This window comes from Macrotis lagotis, chromosome 1 (genome assembly GCF_037893015.1).
Source record: "Macrotis lagotis isolate mMagLag1 chromosome 1, bilby.v1.9.chrom.fasta, whole genome shotgun sequence".
Classification (NCBI taxonomy): Eukaryota; Metazoa; Chordata; class Mammalia; order Peramelemorphia; family Peramelidae; genus Macrotis; species Macrotis lagotis.
In genome coordinates, this window is record NC_133658.1 from 171,820,216 (window position 1) to 171,841,023 (window position 20,808).

Sequence of the window (20,808 nt, forward strand, 5' to 3'; positions counted from 1 at the left end):
TGAAACTTTAGACTTTAGATTTATTTAGGGTTTTTTTAATACAGGTTTATATAATATCTGGTTTTGCCTAGAACAAGATAGCTCCCCCTCAGTGAAACCCTGGCCTAAGTATATTTGTTTTACATATTTAGCAAGAAGATACATTAAACATGGAAGCTTTTCAACTTGTGGCACTGAATAATCATCTACACAGGACAGCCTTCAAAAGCTACAATTAAGGACCCTCCTAGTTTCTCAGCAATAGAAGCCCGGTTGAGATCTTCTGGTCCATTTGCTTGACATTCGTGTTTAATGCCTGTAGGAGAAAAATCACAATTCATTTAATGAAGCAGTTTATAATTACCTTTACATCTAATTGTTATTTTTAGAGATTAGCATGGAGACATGTTCTAACAGCGTTGATTTGGAGCATCAATGAAATACCAATTTTAATTAAGAATTACTAAAATCAAAGCTGGAAAATTTCTATCAGGAATTCTGCTCTCTAAAAACCTAAACTCATTATTTAGCCTCAGACCTTTCTGTTCAATATAGAAATTTAATATCTATAAACATCTGTTTTCTCAAATAATATTCCCATACCACACAATCAGCACAAAAATAGCTCTACAATATTACCAGCTTTTCTGACAAGAATTAAAAAAAAATCATTAAATTTCTGGGGAATGACTAAAAAAATTGTGGTAGATATTTGTGATGGAATATTATTGTGCTGTAATAAACTAGCTGTTGTTGCTACCACTGCCATCATTATCACCATCACCACCACTGTTATAATCTCTTATATTGTGTTAATATTAGTGAAACATGAAAACTATCAATTGGTTATTCCTCATTTTTTGCTACATAACTGGTTATCTCCTTTTCTATCTATCTTCCTTATGTTATTCCTGAATAATTTTTTGCTGGGAGCACATTGTAGGTTACTTGTCCTAGTTATGCCCTCTAGATCAACCACTATTTAATTCTTTCTTGATTCACAGATAATGTATCAGCAGAAGAATATTAAATTTTAATATGCATCTGTGTTCCCTTGAAAGGTGAAAGCACTAAAAAAGTTCTCAGAGGTGATTCATTCTCTTTGTTGTTCTATTGCTGCTGTGTCCACAGGATTTTCTTGGCAAAAAAAAAAAAAAAATAGGATAAACAGGAGTTAAGTGGGTCCAGCTAAATTTGAATTCATAGCTTCCCGATTACATCCCTCTTATACTTGCTGTGTACAGTACTTTTCCAGAGTAATCATATATTCCTTTTAGAAAACTTAAATATGAAAGGGCTTTTGCATTCAACACTGTTATACTTACCAACAAATGCATCTGAAAATTCTCACCAAAGGAAATTATTCTTCCATTTGGTCTAAGTGGGATATTCTATGCCAGTAGCAAACACTGTGGGTGAGCCTATGTGTCTTATTTTTTATATTAATAATCAGATCAGGGAACCAAGTTCTCATTTTTTAAAAGGAATCTTTTTTTTAGAGGAAAAGTTTTAAAATGTTGTTTCATTCTAATATTAAAATCTTTTTTTAAATAATAAATGAACAAAACACTATGTGACCTTCTATTTTCTGTATCTTTCAGGCGACAGCATATATCCAGTATTTCTTTTGGTTTTTACTTATACATGACTCCTTGATAAAATGGAAGTTCCTTGAGGACAAGGACCTTTCCATTCTTTGCTTAATATTTAGTGCAGTGTTTGGCACATGATAGGTGTTAATTACCGATTAATAACATGATCTGTTACAGAATTCTCATTTGCGAAAGCCTGTCTGTCCCTCTCATATCTAAATCAAGAATGTCTTAGATATGTAAATGATGCTCAGAGATTTTGTAGAGACAGAAAAGTAAACACTGAGTCAGTAGTTACTGATAATTTCTTGGTTGCTTTTTTTCTGAGATTTTTCTCCAAATTAAAAAGAAAGGAATCCACCTGGTTCCACAATATGCACACACAAATAACAAATGGTTATCAAACTTTCCCCTAAGACCATTAATGAGAAGAGCCCATTTCTACTCTGGGATAATTCTAAATCTTAGGAAGCTCTATGTTTGTTTGGGAGGATATCAAGCCTAAATATTCTTTTTTGCAATTTCCACTCACTGCCTACAATTCTGCCACCTAACATGAAATATAACATGTTTAAGTTCTTTTCTATATGATAGCCTCATTCTATGCCCATAGCCCACCACCTCTTTGTCCAGAAGCACAAAATCATGTTTTTCCATTAGAGAATCAATTCACCATTTATTGGTTTCAACATTAACACAAGGTTTTCTTTAAACACTTATCACGACAGTAATGAGATGTTTAAGTGTCCCATGAAATGAGGCTCTTACTGCTTTTAGATACACACAAAAAAAACTTCATTTACATTAAGAATATCAGTATTTATATTCCATTTGTCGTATATATAACTACTCAATAGTTACTATGGAAGGATTTCCTATTTCTAAAAATTCCTTCAAGTTAATGTTTAGTCACACCCCCTAAAATCTGGATGATTATCAGAACCCTCTGTCCCTATCAATGCAGAAATAGACCATATAGAAATAAGTTGTACACACCCTTCCTACCTACAGAACCTGCTGGCTTAAATTATCTAAAAATCGGCACTCAAGTCCCCTCTGTTCCAAAGTCAGGGACATACTATTCCATTTTTGCAATTCAATTTCATTAAGTTCCATGTCAATAGTTTATTACTTAGAAATTACACGAATGTAAGAATTGCTAACTAACCAATTTAATCACACATTTAGAAGCAAAATGAAGCAGGGACTACGTACACAGTCAAGAAAAATAATAGTAGACACAACTAGCATATGATACCAACTGAGGTTAGCAGGGGATGCTTCTATACCTCTATTCTCAGCCTCTATTTTAACTTTTGAAAAAAAAAAGAAAAATGATAATATAGCTTTTTTGCACAATAGGCTTCTAGAAATAAAACTTTGCACTTCCAAAGGCAGAACAAGACTTTGGAGAACTTCCCATAGAATATGAATGAGAGGGAACCGTCTAGTTCAAACCATATTCAGTTTTTGATTTTTATGCATCTAGGGAGGGTATTATCACCAGAAAGCCCATTTCATTTTAGAATAACTCTAATTATGAGAAATTTTTCTTTGCAGCTAGTCTAAAAATGCTTTTTGTCCAACTTCTACCCATTGTTCCTATGACCACTTAAAATATATCAGGAAGTTAATTCATACCTGGAAATTTCTTTTTGATTGCATCCTTGGAGCTTGCATATATCATTTTACTTTTGAGGGGAGCTAGTTCTGGTGCCCTGGAGAAAGAAACAAAGAACTTGTTACAAGTAGTAATTCAATTCAACATTAAGATAATCTTAACAGCATACTTTATTACACAAATAATGATACTCCTTTCTAATTTCCTACATCTAATAAGAATGTTAAGACACACACACACACACACACACACGGCATAAGCATCAATATGATAACTACAAAATTTGATGAGAAATTTGAAAGTTTCATTTTGGTAGGTGCAGGGAAAACTTTATAAAGATGACCTCTGACTAGAGTCTGTAAGGAAAGGAGGAATTTCAACAAGCAGATAGGGGGAAAGTGGGAAAGGGAAGAAGTCATTCACAATTAGCCAAGATAAAATTAATGGATTGTAGTCTCATCCTAAGGCATACAGGTTAAGAATAAAAACATCAACAGTAGTTACAAAATATGGTTTCTTTTATAAGCCAAACTTAGCATTTAACAACAATGGCCATACAAGTTATCAATTTATTGCCAAGGTCAATATGACTTTACATTAGGAAAAACTTCATGTCTTCTGCCCCAGAATGAATACTCAAAACAATTCAAGCTTCACTTTTATCTTGGCAACAGTACAATTACTTATCTATAACACTCCATTTATGAAGAAGTTGGACCAGATTAGGGGTTTTTAACCATTGGGGGGCGGGGCATGTACTTCCCTTTGGCAGTCATGGGAATTTTAGGACCCATTTTAAGAATGTTTTTAAATGCATAAAATAAAATACATATGATTAAAAAGGGAAATTACACTGAAGTACAATTATCAAAGCATTTTGAAAATTAGCTTATAGATCCTAAGTTTAAAACCCTTTGAACTCAAATGATCTCTGGGTCCCTTCCTATATGTCTATGACTCCATGATCTTACTTTTGTTCATTAGTAGCTGCAATCTTTTTGAAACCCACCAAAGTGAATGACTGGTGGTGGACTCTTAATTTTAAAAGGCAGTACTTGTATTTTTAACTCTATGAATAGGTTAAAAAATAGGAGGTAAATATTTTCCAACTGTTAAGTTTAGGATAATAGAATATAGCGGTGGCTAGGTGGCGTAGTGGATAAAGCACCGGCCCTGGAGTCAGGAGTACCTGGGTTAAAATCGGTCTCAGACACTTAATAATTACCTAGCTGTGTGGCCTTGGGCAAGCCACTTAACCCCATTTGCCTTGCAAAAACCTTTAAAAAAAAAAAAAGGATAATACAATTTAGAAAGGGAAAGGATCTTAAGAGATCATCTAATCAAATTCCCTTGTTCTATAAATGAGAAAATGTTAGGGGAACTGCCAGAGGTTACAGAGTCCAGAATTAGAAAAATCAATAGAACCTGCTCTAACAAATTACCTGGGAACCAGAATTAGTCATCTTAAAATTTGAGCATATTGAAAGAGATGGAATAAGGAATCAGGTTGTAGTGTTCTGTACATTTGCCTTAATAACTATAATTCATATTCCTCTATCACAGTTCATTTAAACTTAGGTAAAAGGTCTCTAAGACCCTTTTCATGGCTGAAAAAGTAATTATCCTGAGACCAATTACATAATAAGCCTCACAATTTATCTAGGCTGGCCCACTGTCTAGTAAACATACAGTCCATGGCTGCACCCACAGTTGGCCTTTCTATCTTGACAAAACCTGTCAGAGATGTATGGTATACAGCTTTCAAGAATTCCTGGCCATTTCAATACCACAGAAAGGTATTGCAGTTGAACTATTTGATTCTAATATGTTTAATGAATAAATGCTGTCATTCAATACCACAAAAAAGTATTACAGTAGCACTGTCTAGTAGGTAGCAATATGTTTAAAAAATAAATGTTGGAATTTATAAATTAGTAACCCAGCTCAAGTGCAAAAAAGAGGTACAAGAAAATTAAAATTAAATCCTAAGACAGGATTTAACAAAAGAAGCATATTTGAACAAACCACCATTTTTCTTAAGCTTATACCAGAAGATATTTCATGGAAAAAGTAGTATTTTAGCTTATAATTATTAAGTACAGAAACTATATACAAGTTTATTCAAATTCCATACAATTTAGATCCAATCTTAAAGAGAATGAAGTGATGCTAGATTACACAACCAAAATTGTATTAAGCTCAAGATGAAAATTAAACAAGTCCCTTTAGTATCAGAATGTAGTTCTAAGAAAGGTATCATAAGAAAATACCATTATCACAAAATGGCTGAGTTCCATATTTGGGTGATGCTTACCATAGAAAAAACATCAACTCTTCTTTTCTTGATTCCTTTGTTTCAAAGCTTGCATCATATAAAGCATAGCGACAATCCTTTTCAGGAAGCATTCCCACAAAATGCTTGAAAGGATCAGTGATGGTTACACCAACATCTCCCACTAAGATCTCTTTGCCTTCTTCTACAATGATGCATTTCTTGTCAGCACTGAGACAAAAGATAACTGCCTTCTTTCTTTTCTTGATTTCTTCTGGTGTGGAACATTTCCGAACCTTCATATCATAGAAAATGCGGCATACTTCATCAGCTACTTGCACTCCTGAGGCCTGTTACCATAGATACAGAAGAAAAAGTTCACTTCAGTCTTCTGCAAATAATTAAGACATCTAACATTACCTAATAGTTATTAACATGACAGAAAAAGGGAGCTACATCTGTTCCTCAAATTGCAAATCCCACTCCCAAACTGCCATTGCTCTGCTCCCCCCCCCACTCCCAACTAACAATTGGACTAAAGGGAGAGAACCAAAAATGCTTTCTAGGGTTTTCTTGTTCTCTTCTCACAAGGCAGCAAGAAATCACAAGCTGCATGGATATAAAGAAATGTCCCTGCTGTTGCTTTATTCCCTTCTCATCTAAAGTCAGGCACAGGTGGCATGGCTGCACCTGAGAACATCAACATTTTCCAGTCCGCTCCCTTCTCACCGTGGAATGCATCTGCCTATAGAAACAATGCCATAAATGACCATTAGATTCCCAGCTAGGTTCTGAGTTAAAAAGGATTTTGTGGGCTGATCCAAGAGCCTAACTACTACATGTAATACAGTTTCATAGAAAAAATGCATTTTAAGTTCCAAACAAAGTTATTATGGAGTGATAAAAATCACCGCCCAGGGCCAATTTCTCTAAATTTACCTAGGGAACTTTAGGAACATACTTGTTTCTAATTCCAATATACACATTCCCCTTCAAATGTAAGTCAAAGTAGCCTAGCTGCAATGAAGGTAATAAAATTCAAGAAACAAGGAAAAAAAACCCAAGAAAGTCAAAACTGATAAAGACTATACAGATATGTACCATCATAAGCAAATCAGAAATATGTATTGTACAACTCTGTCGCTTAACTAATTTAAGGTAAAATAAATCATGTGTTGTTAGATGACAATTCTTTATAGGAGAAAATAAAGACTACTGTTCTTCAGTGGTTAAGTCACGTCCGATTCTACATAACCCATGAACAAAAGTTCATGGGATTTTCTTGGCAAAGTGACTGGAGTAGTTTGCGATATCCTTCTCCAAAGTGTCTCATTTTTACAGATAAGGAATTGAGCCAAATAGGGGCCAAGTGACTTTGCCTGGTAGGGTCACACAGCTACTATGTTCAAGGCCAAATTTGAACTAAGATCTTCCTCACTTCAGGTCCAGTGTACTCTCCACTGCACCACACCTAAGTTCTCTGAGTTACCAATACAAAAAGATCTCCATACACAGTAAAAATTGTTCAGAATATACTACCAAGTCCTTCACAAAATCAAAGGACTGATGACCTTAACTTCCCCCTAACTAGAAGGTGGAACTTAAAAATAAATGACATATAAATAAGACTATTGCTAATTATATTAATAAGCATGTTAAATTATAACTGGTTAGAATAATCACTTTTAAACCTGTAAAATGAATGGCTTAATGAGAATAATTTTAAAAAATTCTTTTAATATATTACAGTACTAACACTCAAATAACTCAAATGTAAAGAAGCACTAATTTTCCTTGACAGGTTTTTGTAGTATGACAAAGCAGTGAGATGGAAAGAAAAAATACTGATAACAAGCAACATCGAACAAATTATATATATATATATATATATATATGTATATATAATTTATTATGATCTATCTAGAAATGTTAGGTATAATGCTTATATAGACTACCAAAACAATGTAGTGCTTATATAGACTTATATAGACTACCAAAACAATGTAAGAAAATTATAAATGTTAAAAATTCTTCACATACTTTTTGTATTAAAATGTGGCATTTTTAAAAATCTAAAAAAATCATTATTGCTTTATTTAAAACTAATGACACCAGTATTTTTCTAGACCATTTTTAATCTCATCTATTCATGGTAAATGATAAATTTTGGAAGTTATTTGTTTCTAGAAAAAATTGGGAACTACTGCAGTTTATAGATCAGGGTAAAGACAAAGGCAGGTGGCAAACAGCTATGTTGAGACTTGAGAAGGAAGAATGATTAATAGTTTAGGCAAAGGGTGAAAAGAGACTGAATTGAACAGCACCTGTACAAAAATAAAATGGGGGAAATTTGGTTTGAAAGAAGGATCATATGATATAGTTGTATTATTACTTTGTATTAATAATACAAAAACACTGAACAACTCAAAGAAGGAAAATAGTTTCACTGTCATTGTATCTTTCCCTGGCTGCCACATCTTAAGAGGGATACTAATAAGCTAGAATGTACCTAAACAAAAATGATCAGAATGGAAATGAATCAAAATCCAAGTGCAAAAAGGAAAAGTTTAGCTTTAAAGGCTCTTGGGATAGCAGTCTTCAAATATGTGGAAAGTAATCATGCTTGTTGACCATTTTAGAAAGCATCTGATGCCTTTAAAGGTTCTCCTAGGTGTTTTATTTCATGCAAATATCAAAATCATAAAAGACTGCCTTAAAAAAAGTAACAGATCATTTAATAGAGTCAAAAGACAGGAAGATGTATCCCACCAAGTGTTTACCAATATCATAAAGGGTGTCCACCACTGAGCTCAAATGAAAATATTCCCTACAAATGGTGAGGTGCTAAAGATATTCCTAATTGCAAATGATGCTGACCTGAAAAGACTGATTCTAGAACACTGCAAAATTTTCTAAAAAAATCCACAATCACTTAAGATTTAAAGCCTTATTCACATAGAAACTGTGAAATGAACAAAGAATAATTAGTAGGCTCACTGTTTCATGAGAATTAAATTTCATTTTATGTTGTAACTATTAAATTTAAATGCTCAATTTTACTATCAATTTATATTCTCAATATTTTAAAACTATCAATCTACTAACAAGAGGGAGGGGGCAAAGGACTATCAATAACCAAAATGAAACTCAATATGGGGTAAAATGTCATCAGCTCAATGTGTGATTTTGAATATAACTCAGGTTTAAAGTTATTTACCTATAAAAGAAATATTTGACTAATACAGGCCGGAATTGGATTAGATTATCCTCTAAGATCCTTTTCATTTCTAATACTCTCTAACTATACTTTATATCTCCAACAGTACTCTAACTATTCACACATGACAACTTGCCACTTAGGGGATTGTAGAGATTTAACTTGAAGAAATTTGTGTTTTACAATATCATACCCTTAAGAGTTGGGAGGAACCTCGGAGGTCATCTGGTCCCAACCCCTTCATTTTTTTTTTCCAATTGAGAAAATTGCATTCCAGAGATTAAGTGACTTATCAAAGGCAACACAGACAGGATTAGCAATTGAACTCAGGCCAATTCCAAACCCAGAACACTTTTTACAGGACCAGCAAAGACTAAAGGGAGAAAAATTACTTATAATTATATTGAGGTTAAATGTAGGTCAAAAGAGATTCAAAAGACTAAAATATATACATCATGAAGTTTTCAAAATGAAGAATAATCATATAAATCACTAAGTAAACATTTACTAAATATTTCTTTTGTTAAGTGTTGGGTATAAAAAATATGATAAATAAATAATTTCTACTCTCCGAAGAGCTAATATTCTATTGGGGGGAGAGAAATTGGGAAAGTTCTGTGTGAAAGGTGGTGCTTAAACTTGAAAGAAGAGGAAGGAAGGAATTCTTTCCAGGTATGGGGGATGGCCAGTGAAAAGAAGTTCGACAGTCAAGGGTGAAGAACATATTGGCTGGATCTCAGTATGTGGGAAGAGGAATGATGCATAAAGATGGGACTGCAGTTAAGAGCCAAGTCAAAAAAAAAAGGTGTTTATATTTAATCCTAAAGAAAATAAGGAACTTACTGAATAGAGAAGTGACAGGGTCAGATATGCACTTATGGATAAGAACTTTGGCAGGCACGTGGAAGAGAATCTAGAGTAGGGAGAAATCACTTAGAAGGCAATGGCAATAGAAATAAATAATGAAGGCTTGAACTAAGGTGGTACCAACTGCACAGAGAAAGAAGAGCCTGGATACAGAGATGCAATGAAGCACTTTAACAGGAAGATTTGGCAACTGATTTGACACATCTGGTAAGGAGAAATCAGGTTATGTATAATGCTGAGGTTATAAACTTAAGTGATAAGAAGAGTGATAATGTCTACTGAAAAGGATCTTTCGTAACTATTTTAAACAATACCTTTCCCACCACTGGCAATCACTTTCAATTCAATAAGCACTTGCCAAGTATCTACTTTATGCCAGTGTCCCAGATGACTAAAGAGAATCCTATAAACTTTTTTTTTGGGGGGGACGGGGGGACAAGGCTAGGTTAAGTGACTTCCCAAGGTCACACAGCTAGGTAATTATTATTAAGTGTCTGAGTTCAAATTTCAGCTTTCCCGATTCCAGGGCTGGTGCTCTATCCACTCCACCACCTAACTGCCCTCCTGTAAACTTCTGACCTCCTTTTAAAGTCATTTTTAAATGAATTATCTGATGTTCCCTTGGACCTTTGAAGTTCTAAACTCGTGGTGGTGCACATATTATCTTAATTTCTTTCCAGGAAAGTTTCTTTACATGAATATTATGAAGGACAATTCAAATAATATGCATTATGCACACTTACTATGTTCAATGCACTGCATTAGGTACTGATTGATATAAACAATATGATGATTTTTGTCCTTCATTCTCAAAGAAGACCATGATCATCAGGGAAGGAAGTGATGCCAAGACAAGCACATGAATCAGATTTGAGTGAGAGGAGGCTGTGCTAAGTCAACAGTCTCACTTTCTCCTCCAGAGTCATCTGGGTCCAGGGTCCAGATATGAATAGGCACAACTGGAGATGGCCCTAGATGTGAAGAAGCAGGGTTAAGGTCACAAAATACATGAGAGAGTTTTAAAAAGTAAGTGGTACAAAGAATCTAAGAAGGTCTACATTATCCTTCTGGAGTTATATTAGTCCGCATTCAAGACTACAATTAATTTGTGAGGTGCCTTACACAGACTAAGTACTTAATATATGTCTCTTGAACTGAATTTCAGTTCCCTCACCAATGCCATGTTCACTGTAGGGATTAAGTCCTGATACCTTTTAAACACTACTTGCATTCATCCATGTAATGATTTTTTAAATTTTGTACCTATGTACTTTTCAATGTCACCATGTCTTAATGTGATGACTCAATTTTCAGAAATGAAGGTGCAGTAGATAGAGCACTGGACCTGGAGTCAGGAGTACCTGAGTTCAAATCTAGTCTCAGACACTTAATAATTACCTAGCTGTGCAGCCTTGGGCAAGCCACTTAACCCCATTTGCCTTGCAAAAACCTAAAAAAAACCCAAAACAAACAAACAAAAAAAAAACCCCAACTCCTCTCATCAATCTCATATATCCTGAAAAATTTCTATAGTTTATAGAACTTAGTTCAAAATAGTCAAGACTGAAAACTATTTGCATCAAATCAAGATTAAGGGAAAGAAAAGGAAGAAATGTCTACTAAAAGCCAGAGTTTTGTTACACCAAAGACCAAACTCTGTGTAAGAAGTCAACTGTAGCAACTGCTAAACTATGGTCCTCTGAACACAGAACATTTTATGCTCTGTAGAAAAGTAAATCTTGAGAGCAAAAATAGACTGCTATTAAAACAAGAGTTCTGAGATTACCTTAAAAAGATATGTTATCCACAACTTCAGCTTCTCAGTGACCAGGGTAAAACAGCAATCTGCCGGAACACTACCCCCCCACTTAAAAATAGTTGTGGCTAAAGCATGACTTAACAGAGTTCCAACTCAATTGGCTATTTGTTTTTCCTTTGTTTCAGGTGGAGCATACATAAAGGCTGGGCAGAAGGGAATGAGAAGATTGAAGACCTGCTTCATATAATTAGAGTAGATTATTCACACAAAAAAGAAATACAAATGTTGCCATAAAAATAAAAATCCATTATTTTAAAGTCCATAAACATAAAACACACCAAACTTAGTTTCCCATTCCATTATATTTCAACAATAACATACATAAGAGTTAATAACAAACTCTTGAAAACTATGCTTCTTGTTTAAGCACTAGTTCATAATTCTGACAGTTCCAAATTCAAATATAATATTTAAATTGTTAGGTCCAAAAGAATCAGCCTGAGGAAGTCTCTAAACTATACCACCTGACTGCAGCTTACAAAAAAAAAGTTACCTTTGTCTTTCACAAGATAAATGGGAGATGAAAGCCAAGTTTTCTGTTTGCAAAGTAGAATTTACTTCCACATGTAAATTTATAAAGATATATATGTGTGTATATATATATACATATATTACACACACACACACACACACACACACACACACACACGTGTGTGTATACATACATACATTTTCCTCCAGGCTAAAGGCAATTTGAACATTAACCATATGTGTAAGATCCTATGTTAGAAACTAAGGACACAGAAAGACAAAGAACTTTTCATTCTATTTGGACATGTGTGACAGGATTATATATGTGTGTGTGTGTCAGTTATTATTACTGTTACTGAGATGGGGAATAGAGATTAGGGAAAGCTTCACTAAAAGAACTTGGAACAGAGCTGTGATAGATTAACAGGTTAAAGCAGAGATGAAATGTATGTAGTATAGAAACTGAACTTGTGACTTTACTGGTGTAAAAATTTGTCAAAAGAGACTAGTTACTTTTCTGCAACTTACAATCCTAACAACCTAACAATATGAGCTGTCCAAAAAAGAAAATGGATTGCTTCAAGAGGTGATGGGTTCTTTCTTCTACCTTAGAGGTCTATCAAGCAGAGACTCGATGATCACTTATTGGGAATGCTATGGTGGACATTCTTTCATGTGGGTTGGACTTTCATGGATGGCCTCTGTATTCCATTCAAACTCTCAAATTCTTTAATTGTGAATCCATGTGCTTCTTTGCCTTGACATGTTACAAACCCATCTTATCTAAAACAATTCTCATCTATGTCTTCCCATAAACCTCCATATAAGAACCACTGATGTTAAAGGTCATTATGCATCTCAATTATCAAATATAATACAAGGATGCTCTTATATCTATTTGAAATGTACAGGACTGTTTGCCTCTGCTGCTGTTACCAAATCTCAAATGCTAAAAACCAGTAAACTTTTAAAACTATCTAGAATAAATAGATTTTTGGAATAATCTAAACTGGCATTCTTAGACTAGAATCCATCAGTTTGTTTTTAAAAATACTTTGATAGCCATTTCAATATAATCAGATTCCTTTATAATCCTGTATTATCTCACATAATTTACACTTTTACAATTTTATCTTACAAATCTTATCTCTCTATATAAACAATCACATTGTAAAAGAATAGGAGAGTGGAAGATCTGGCTTTCATAATTCTCAAAATTTCCAAAAGGAAAAATTCTCAACCAGACCAGTCATAAAAGAAAATATCCACATCCAGAGAAAAAACTATTAAGTCTGAATGCAGAACAAAGCATACTATTCATTAAAAAAAAATTTTTTATGCTTTTTGATTCTCATGGTTCTTTTCCCCTTTAGTTCTAATTCTTTTTTTCACAACATAATTAATATAACTTTTATCAGATTGTTTGGTGCCATGGGTAGGGAAGAGAAGGTGGTAGAAAAATTTGAAACTCATAAACTTGCAAATGAATGTTGAAAACTATCCCTGCATATAATTGAGAAAAAATAATGGGGGGGAGCAATCATAAAATACAAAGTTTCAAAATCTAAATTTTATCAAATAACAAGGCTTTGTTATTTAGAAAAATAACAAAAAAATCTTTACATTTAAGTATCTCTGATAAAAAAAAATATGATACCAAAAGCTATAAAGAATTGACAACCATGTTGAAATAGACTAGTGATTTAAGGACATAAACAACTTTCAAAAGAACTAAAGACCATTAATAACTATCTAAAATGTTCAAAATTGTTATATGAGAAATGAAAATTTAAACCACCATGAGGTAAAGCTTATACCCATCATATTACAAACTTGCTAAAAAAAGGAAATTCTTTATTGTAGGTGGTATGGAAAGACAGATGGACAAGCAAATTAAATGCTAGTGAAGTTATAAATTGGTTCAACAGTCATAGAGAAATATTTTATTTTTCAAGTACTATTACTTAGATTTCATTACTGAGACTGTATTGCAGGTAAATGAACAGCAGGCAGCAAGCAAAACTCATCCACACAAAATGATTTACAGCAGTTATTATTTCTGATCGGAGAAGACTGAAAACATAAGCCCAACTAGGGAAAAGTTTAAGCAAATAAGAAACAGGCAAATACTGCTGAAATGAATGGCAAATACAAGAATTTAGAGAAACAAGGGAATATGAAATGATGAAGAAATAAAATAAGTAAAGCCAAAATTGAATAGCATACGCACCATTAACAACAAAACCAAAATGGAGAAACAATAATATTCTTTATAACATACCTGTGGGGTATGGAGTACATTATTTTATTTAATTTTACAAATGAATTAAGAAAGGTTAACTGACTTGCCAAAGGTAACAGAGAGTCAGGGACAGGACTTGAATGTGGCTCTGAATCTAAATGAAGTGCTCTTTGAACTATGACAAAGTTTTTTAAAAGTGATTTTTGCTTTGTTTTGTTTTTTAGGTTTTTGCAAGGCAGTGGGGTTAAGTGGCTTGCCTAAGGCCACACAGCTAGGTAATTATTAAGTGTCTGAGGCCACATTTGAACTCAGGTACTCCTGAATCCAGGGCCGGTGCTCTATCCACTGTGCCACCTAGCTGACCCCCCCCCCCAAAAAGTAATTTCCAACAAGCTAAGACAACTAAACGGCCTTGAGGTTCATTCCACATAATCCTATAGCATCTACATACATCTAGCCATTGTAAAAAGGAAAACTTAAGATTTCTAACCATTAAGACAACGACATATTCCTTTACTTATCCAATTAAGATGGTTTCCCTAATTAAACATAAAAGTAGCGTAGGAAGCCTTACATTCAACTCCTGGTAGGTAAGAAGATACAGATAAGAACAATAATAGCATCAATAGCTAGCATTTGTACAGCACTTTCGGTTTTTGTAAAGTGCTTTACAAATTTTTTTTTCATTTTTGGAGGTAGCTGCTAATATTATCCCCCATTAACAGATATGGAAACAGGCAGTAATTAAGTGACTTGTCCACCACAAAAACAGTACCATATGTAATGTGGATTTGAACTAGGGTTGTCCTAATTCTTGTTCTAGCACTCTATTCACGGTGCCATCCAGCAGTCTCTATAAATAATGTCCTGGAGATAGTCTATTAGAGCCCAATAATATACATTTCTGACAATTTCTCTAGTCACTGTAACTCTTTGGATTAATATTAATTGTATGATACTTCACTTCTCAGATAATCAAATAGCCAAGAACAGAAAAACAACTAAAAATTGCCTCTTCATAGCATTGCTAAATCTCAGGTACTAATAGTTTAAGTTATCATAAATCGCCCAGCCCCCAGTCTTCACTAAGAACTTTCTCTATTTTATCCAGTCATTATCTGGTTTCCTGGTCTATATGAGATTAGAAGAAAGGAGCTGCTATATACAGCACTGACAACAGCTTGAGAACTCTGCCTTATATCATATCAAAGAAAGAGTTGGAGTATGAGAACACAAATGGCCTCAGCAAGGCTTGACCATATGTCAAAGTTCATTACATATCTAAAAATACCTCTTAAGACATCATCGTATGTACTTTACAATAACTGATACAAGAAGCAATAAGGCATACCAGATAGGTAAGTCATGAAAATCTTTATGATATATACACAGGGCAGGTGATTAACTTTTACTGCTCTAGCAGGATAGTGACCTTCACTAAAAAAGAGGCTTTCCTTACTTACCTGGAAATTTCTTCCACAAATGAAATCAAGGATGATATTTACAATGACAAGTCATCAAAAAAAAAGGTTATATTCTATTTATTCTGTTTAGGGAGACAGCTAAGTATGAAAACACTTCAAAACACTTCTGCCATGCAATTCTCCCTTAGGCATTCTCACACCTCTCAGGCACCTTCCATTTTCCTGGGGGTAATTTACAATGTAATTCTATGTGATTCATGATTTAAAGTCATTTGATATCACAGAAGAAAACAGATGTTAAAAAGATGGGTCAAAAAGTAAATAATTTTTTTTAAATGGATCAGTTTCAAGAAGAATCTTGCCATCATTAAAGCAGGGCAACTTAGGGGCGGCTAGGTGGCGTAGTGGATAAAGCACCAGCCCTGGAGTCAGGAGTACCTGGGTTCAAATGCAGTCTCAGACATTTAATAATTACTTAGCTGTGTGGCCTTGGGCAAGCCACTTAACCCCATTGCCTTGCAAAAAAAAAAGCAGGGCAACTTTCCAAAGGCAATGCAGCATCATCTCCATGGATCCAATTTAGGCCCAACTCCCAGGCTGAGACAGAGGTACAGAAGGCCCATGCCACTGGTTGTCTATACAAATGTAAATCAAAGTCTATATACAATAGAAACTCAAAATTCATTTTGTGTAGTTGCACTTCCCATAGAGTTAGACCTAACTCTTAAGTATCTATGATTCTGCAACATGGTAACTAGTAGCTTGATGCAACTGGCACGTCATACATTAAAAGTGTCATCTGGACCACCTCAGCACTATTCTTCCTTTTAGGACTCTTGTACAGAGTGTTGCTTAGCAGCATGTTTTATGCCTCACTTGACATTAATAATCCTGAAACTGTTTCAGGCTCTCTCTGCTATTATATCTTTCAAGAAATCGTGAGAACCAGTGACTCGCCTGAGTGTTCCGCACAATGTTACAAAATTTTAAAAAAGTTCCTTGCAGAAAGTTTATGGGAAGACATGGACAAAATGAGAAGGCACAGGATTGGCTGTAATCTGGAAGGAGTACACAAATCAATGCAAATCCATCAAAGTTCTTAAGTATGTGGGTGGTACAAATTACTTTTTAAAAGAGCATCTCACAACATCCAAACTGAGCATTCTATTTACAATGCCAAGAGCAAGCGGCTAAAAAAAAAAAAACAGATGTTGCTCTAACATTAAATGGAATTCCTCTCATTTCTGATGGCAATCTCAAACCTGGGCTAAGGATTCCCCTATCAATCTCATCCTATCCTCTCTGTGGATAGTGCTGCCTCAAATCTCTAGCTCCCTTCTAATGTAAAACATATGCCATGTCTTCAGTTCCTACTTTCTCCTATTTACCCCAAACAAAACATCTCTTCCACTTTGAAGTTTTAAATATTACAAAGGTGCTAAAGGAGAGTAAGAAGCAATTTCCTCACTATTGTTCTATTAGAAACCAGGAGGGATGGGATTTCAGGGAAGCCTGGAGGGATTTGCATGAAATGATGCTGAGTGAGATGAGCAGAACCAGAAAAACACTGTATACCCTAACAGTAGCATGTGGGTGATGATCAACCCTGATGGACTTGCTCATTCCATCAGTGTAACAATCGGGGACAATTTTGGGCTGTCTGCAAAGGAGAGTGCCATCTGTATCCAGATAAGGAGCTGTGGAGTTTGAACAAAGTTCAAGGACTATTCCCTTTAATTTAGAAAAAAAACAGATATCTTATTGTCTGATCTTGTTACCTCTTAGACTTCTTTAAGGATATGATTTCTCTCTCATCACACTGAATTTGGATCAAGGTACAACATGGAAACAAAGTAAAGACTGACAGATTGCTTTCCGTGGGGGTGGGGGAAGGGAAGTAAGATTGGGGAGAAAATTGTAAAACTCGAATAATATCTTTAATAAAAATAAATTAAAAAAAAAAGCAATTTCCTATTTCACTCCCCAACTGAGCTGGTAATGGGATCTAGGACTTCAATAACCTCATCTCCTGACTCCTAGAGTCTCTTTCCTGCCTACCCTCTGAAGCTATTCCCTCTTACTCCTAGTGCTTTAGGACTCCTGCTTCTTTTACTTGTGGTCTAGTCTACGAAAAATGGGAAAAGATCTGATGGGGGGGGGGGAAGAAAAGTAGGGACAGGGAGATATACTCAACATACTCCATTGTTCTCTAACCCAGCAGACCTTCAAATACATTTGGGGTCTGAAAGTCTATTATAATAGATAATTAATTGAAGCCAATTCTGCAAGCATATAAAGTTGGCTCTGCTTAGTAGTGAAACTGCCTCTTCATCAACTGCCCTGGATTGGTATCAAACCGAATAGCCCAAGGTTTTCATGAACCCAAGACCTCCATGCTACTCACAGAATAGGCATTCCTTCCTCTAACACACTCTTAGTAGCAAGAAAGAAGGAAGAGAGAATATGTGATAAAAGTTACAAGCTGGGGTGGCTAGGTGGCACAGTGGATAGAGCACCCGCCCTGGAGTCAGGAGTATCTGAGTTCAAATCCAGACTCAGACACTTAATAATTACCTAGCTGTGTGGCCTTGGGCAAGCCACTTAACCCCATTGCCTTGAAAAATCTAAAATTAAAAAAAAAAAGAATTACAAACCTAAATATATTTCTAATTATTTTGAAAGTATGGCTGTAAGATTCAGTTTGGGGGGAGAAGAGGAGATGAGTGTAAAATTCCATGTAATATAGAAATAGAACCAGTGGCTGAGAGAATGGATGAATGACTGGTATTCAATGACCCTTGACTATAGCTATTGGTTCAACCAATGAAGAGATATAAAATAAGTTATTGGCCTAAGTTCCCTATATATTTCTAGGCACAGTACAAGCCACTAATTACAATTACACTAAACTATTTTAATTCAATGAATAATAGGGCATACCATGTTAGTTCTTGAGAAGTGATGGCATACAATATAAAGAGCAATGAAACAAAATCAAGAGAAAAAAATAATAGTTTGGGCTCTACCATTACGTCTGTCTTTGGGAAAGTTACACATTTTTCTTAAGTCTCAATTTCATTAGCCATGTCAATCAAAAACATTTTATTAACCACCTACTACATGAGAGGCACTATGCAAAGTCCTGTGGATACAGAAAAAGTGAAACAGTCCCTATCCTCAAAGAAATAACGTTCTAATTAAAGGAGACAAAATACATACATATACATATTTAAGAAATAAACATATCAAATAGAGGTAACCATGAAAGATAAACTAGCAGCTAGGGAAGTCAAGAAAGGTTTCCTACAGTAAATGGAGCATAAATTGACTCCTCTAGCGAATCAAGAATTCCAAAAACTAAAAGTGAAAAAAAAAGGGCAGTTGAGTTCCATGGGGAATAGTCAATGAAAAGGTAGAGACAGAAGACAGAATGTCACATGTATGAAAAAGGTAGGAAAATATGGTTGGATTGTAGAGATTGTAGAGGGAAATAAAGTTCAAGCAGACTAGAAAGCAAGAAGAGGCCACGCTGTGAACAACTTTAAAGGACAAAAAAAGGAAATAAGTTTTTCAGAAGTTATGTATGTGTATTGTGTTTTGTATGTGTCTCGAATTTTAGTCATTTTGGTGGATGAGGATGGGAAGAGTCTTGAAAAAATAGATCAAAAATCTCTTAGAACAGTTCATAGATGAGAGGTGATTAGGGTAGTGACTATATGAATAGAGAGAAAGGGATATACATTTATGTGTTCATATGCACAATATTGTAAAGAAAAATACAGCAAGATCTGGCAACTGACTGGATAAATGGGAGTGATGAACAATGAGGATGACACTGAGGTCTTGAACTTGGGTGTCTGGAAAGATGGTAGTGACCTCAACAATAATGCCAAAGTTCAGAGGCGGGGGGCGGGGGAGAGTTAAAGAATTCTATTTTGGACAAATTTGAATCTGAGATGCTTATGTAACATCTACTTCAAAACAAATAATGCTGAATTGAATGAGAGCTGAACTGCATATGTAGATGATCTGGGAGTTTTCTGTTTAGATGATGTTAAACCCATGAAGTAGTTGAGGTCACCAAGTGAAAGAAATGAATAACTCTTAGTTCTAAGCCAGTTCTAAAATAATCGGATTCTTAATTTTTAATTTCTTCAGGAAAAATATAATCCATAAGTAGAGAACCACTGATTTAAGAACCTAATAATGTGAATATCAGCTTCTCCATTCTCCAAGGAGAGTAATGGGAAGAAAAGATTTAGAACTAGCCTTTACTTAGTTTAGAACAAAGTTACTTCATTCAGAAGCCATTTTATAAATTCAATAAAACAACTCATTAAATACCATTTATGCAAAGCAAGAGGCACAGTTGATAAGATGGACTCAGGGCTAGTCCGATCCTGGAAAACCTGGGTTCAAGATTGGTTTCTTATACACACTAACTTTGTGACTTTGGACAAGCCATAATCTCTCAGTGCTAGTCAGTATCACTTAAGGCAGTTCTCCAAATCTATAAAATCACTTGTTCAAGTAGTTTCAGTCTTCATGACCTCATCTGAGATTTTCTTGACAAGATACTAGAGTGGTTTACCATTTCTTTCTCCAGTTCATTTTACATGAGGAAACTGAGGTAAACACAGTAAAATGACTTGCCCAGGGTCACACAGCTAATAAATTCATGATGTCAGATTTTAACTCAGATCTTCCTGACTTCAGGCCTATCTACACTGTACCACCTAGCTGCCCCAAGAAATCATAGGTCCAGACAAAAAAGGGGAGGAGACAGGGTGTGTTTAAATGACCAGACACTGTGCTAAGCACACTCAACTATCAAGGACCTTAGAAGAAATAGAATACATGGGTACAAGTAAGTCTCTATAAAGTAATTTCAAGGGGAAGAGAAAGTGTTAATTATTTGAGAAGTAGGAGGGACAGAATGTTTCCTGGAGGAAGGAGGTGAGACCTAAGCAATGCTCTGAAGGAAGCTAGTGACTGTAAGAGGCAGAGTTAAGAAGGATGTTGGGGCGGGGGGGGGGGGGGGGGGGGGGGCGCGCTACTTGGCAGACCAATAAGACAGAATGTCAAGTACAAGGAATAGAAAGAAGGCCAGTTGATCTGTAGTATGAAGGAAGTAAAATAAAGAATGTTAACGTGTAAGTGGGAAGCCAGATTAAGGAGAACTTTACTAGGCTGAGGATTTTGCATTTTCTCCAAGAGGTAAATAGGACCACTGACGTCAAGTGAGGGGGAGAGGAATAACATAGTCGGATCTTTGTTTTTAAATTTTCAATGTGGCAGATATTT

General features: G+C 35.0%; 1 protein-coding gene across 2 annotated transcripts in view; it reads right to left on the reverse strand.

Moving 5' to 3' along the window:
• Nucleotides 1-20,808, reverse strand: part of DSTN (destrin, actin depolymerizing factor) — a 25,821-nt gene continuing 5,013 nt past the window's right edge. For both annotated transcript variants that reach the window (XM_074209390.1, XM_074209391.1), the window contains exons 2-4: nt 5,507-5,814; nt 3,213-3,289; nt 1-295 (exon numbers count right to left, since the gene is read on the reverse strand). In XM_074209390.1, the coding sequence (XP_074065491.1) occupies nt 186-295; nt 3,213-3,289; nt 5,507-5,766 (447 nt within the window). In that variant the 5' untranslated portion in view covers nt 5,767-5,814 and the 3' untranslated portion in view covers nt 1-185. The remainder of the gene's footprint in view (nt 296-3,212; nt 3,290-5,506; nt 5,815-20,808) is intronic.